This window comes from Centropristis striata, chromosome 11 (genome assembly GCF_030273125.1).
Source record: "Centropristis striata isolate RG_2023a ecotype Rhode Island chromosome 11, C.striata_1.0, whole genome shotgun sequence".
NCBI classification, from domain to species: domain Eukaryota; kingdom Metazoa; phylum Chordata; class Actinopteri; order Perciformes; family Serranidae; genus Centropristis; species Centropristis striata.
Window position 1 is genome coordinate 15433763 of NC_081527.1, and position 1861 is coordinate 15435623.

General features: G+C 41.9%; 1 protein-coding gene across 1 annotated transcript; it reads right to left on the bottom strand.

Moving 5' to 3' along the window:
- Positions 1-762: 762 nt before the first annotated feature.
- Positions 763-1722, bottom strand: LOC131979788 (RING finger protein 208-like). Its single transcript, XM_059343808.1, has one exon. The coding sequence runs from the start codon at positions 1542-1544 to the stop codon at positions 900-902; it is 645 nt and encodes a 214-aa protein (XP_059199791.1). The 5' UTR covers positions 1545-1722; the 3' UTR covers positions 763-899.
- Between the last annotated feature and the right edge of the window lie 139 nt (positions 1723-1861).

Below are 1861 nucleotides of genomic sequence, written 5' to 3' on the forward strand. Positions count from 1 at the left end.
ACAGATGTCATGAAATTGCTGAAGTATATGACTTGGAAAGTATGTAATTAAAAAGACATCTGGCCTAAAAGCTGCGTAAGTGACATCATAATTTTCTCTCTTGCTGAAGCTATGATGCCTGCATGTTTCATACTGGGATTTACTCTCAAGAGCAACAGGTCCTGCTCAACCCAGCTGATAAAAGTCACGCGAAAAAAGTTGCTGGGTAGAAAAAACACAAGATAAAATAATGTAATGTGAAGTGAGGAGCCATGTTTGTGTTTGTTACATATAATGTGCAAGAAGAGAGATGTAGTTCAGAGTAGTTAAATGGTACTACAACAAACAGCACCTTTTTTGACTTGCAAAATTATCTTTAAATTTATAAACAATTCAAATAGGCTCAAAAAAGGATTTGTCTCTCACCGCAGAATACTGCATGGCAGAAAGGGAGAAACTTTACATCTATAGAGTTGCATAAAAAGATGCACTTTCTAACAAAAGCAAATCAAATGGTAAGCCATTAAAGCTTCACACATACCCAAGCTCAGGGTATTTATAGTTTACATTTATTCTATTTTATGTTTGTTCACAAACTAAAAAGTTCAACAGAAAAAAAGCCATTTTTTTAAATGAATAAAGAAACAGCAGTCAAATTGTTTTTTCCGTGAGTACACAATAAAAATTGTGTGTGTGTGTGTGTGTGTGTGTGTGTGTGTGTAAATGTATATCGATATCTTCTTAAAACCAACCAATACAAGTTTGATTGATATTCATTGGGTTGCAAAAGAAGAAAAAAAGATTTAGGAAGACAAACATAAACAGAAACATTGAACCCTTTCTATAAGGATGTCTAAACACAGTGTAATAAATAAACATATTTCCCTTTAATAATTCAGACCAGGCTGAGCTTGTGTGTCCTAGCTGTGCAGGCAGAGGATCACATTATAGTAGATGGGGGAACTGGAGTTGCTTGCTTCAGCACCTATATATGCACAGTAACAAAGTGAAAACGGTCGTCGCGAGGAAACACAAATGGGCAAACAAACAGATGTTTTAAAGGGATTTTTCATAATGAGGAGGACAACAAACACGAACAACACAATGGCCATGCAGGAGAAGATGGCGCACACGCAGACGGCCACACACGCATGTCTTATGCAAGTGTGACAGCTGCAGTCGATCACTTCAGAGCTGAGCGAAGAGACGGTCGGACTTCTCTGGACATCTGTGTTTAATGAGTCCTCGGGCTTGACATTTATAAGCGGAAGCGATACAGTCAGCGCGCTGTTGTCGGGGAGCTTGTCAACCCGATATTCCGGCACCGGAGTTCTGTTTCGACACACCGGGCAACCGACTCTCCATCCTCGACCCTCTCCGGAGTGCATCGCGTCCAGGCACTCGCGGCAGAAGGTGTGGGAGCAGCTCAACAGTTTGGGGGTGTGGCGGCCCAGGTCAAAGTAGTTGTAGCATATTTTGCACTCGTAGTCCTCGCTGCTGAAGCACTCGTTCACGTCAGGCGGAGCTGAGTCAAAGTCGCCTCCTGTGCCGCCCGCCTCCGCCATGTTCCGTCCAAATGGGCTGCAGAAACAGCAGGGTGATCAAGAGCATATTGTGGACTGTTTCCGGTGGAGAAAATGCCCGGATGGCTACAATAAACATTTCTCAGAATGAGTCAGTCCCGTGAGGTGTGATGAGGTGGATCAGACTTTTTGCTTTACAGGAACATCGTGATCATATTATAAGAGGTAGTTTACCGTAAAAAAAAAAAAAAAAAAAAAACCTCCAGACTCGCTCAAATTGATTTCCCAATCTGGTCCGTGTCACCTGGTTGATTTGTCACAAGTGTTGGTCATGTGTATACGGTGGATTTAATAGCCCT

Coding starts and splice junctions, on each gene's coding strand:
- LOC131979788 (XM_059343808.1), bottom strand. CDS start 1,544: ATGGCGGAGGCGGGCGGCACAGGAGGCGACTTTGACTCAGCTCCGCCT.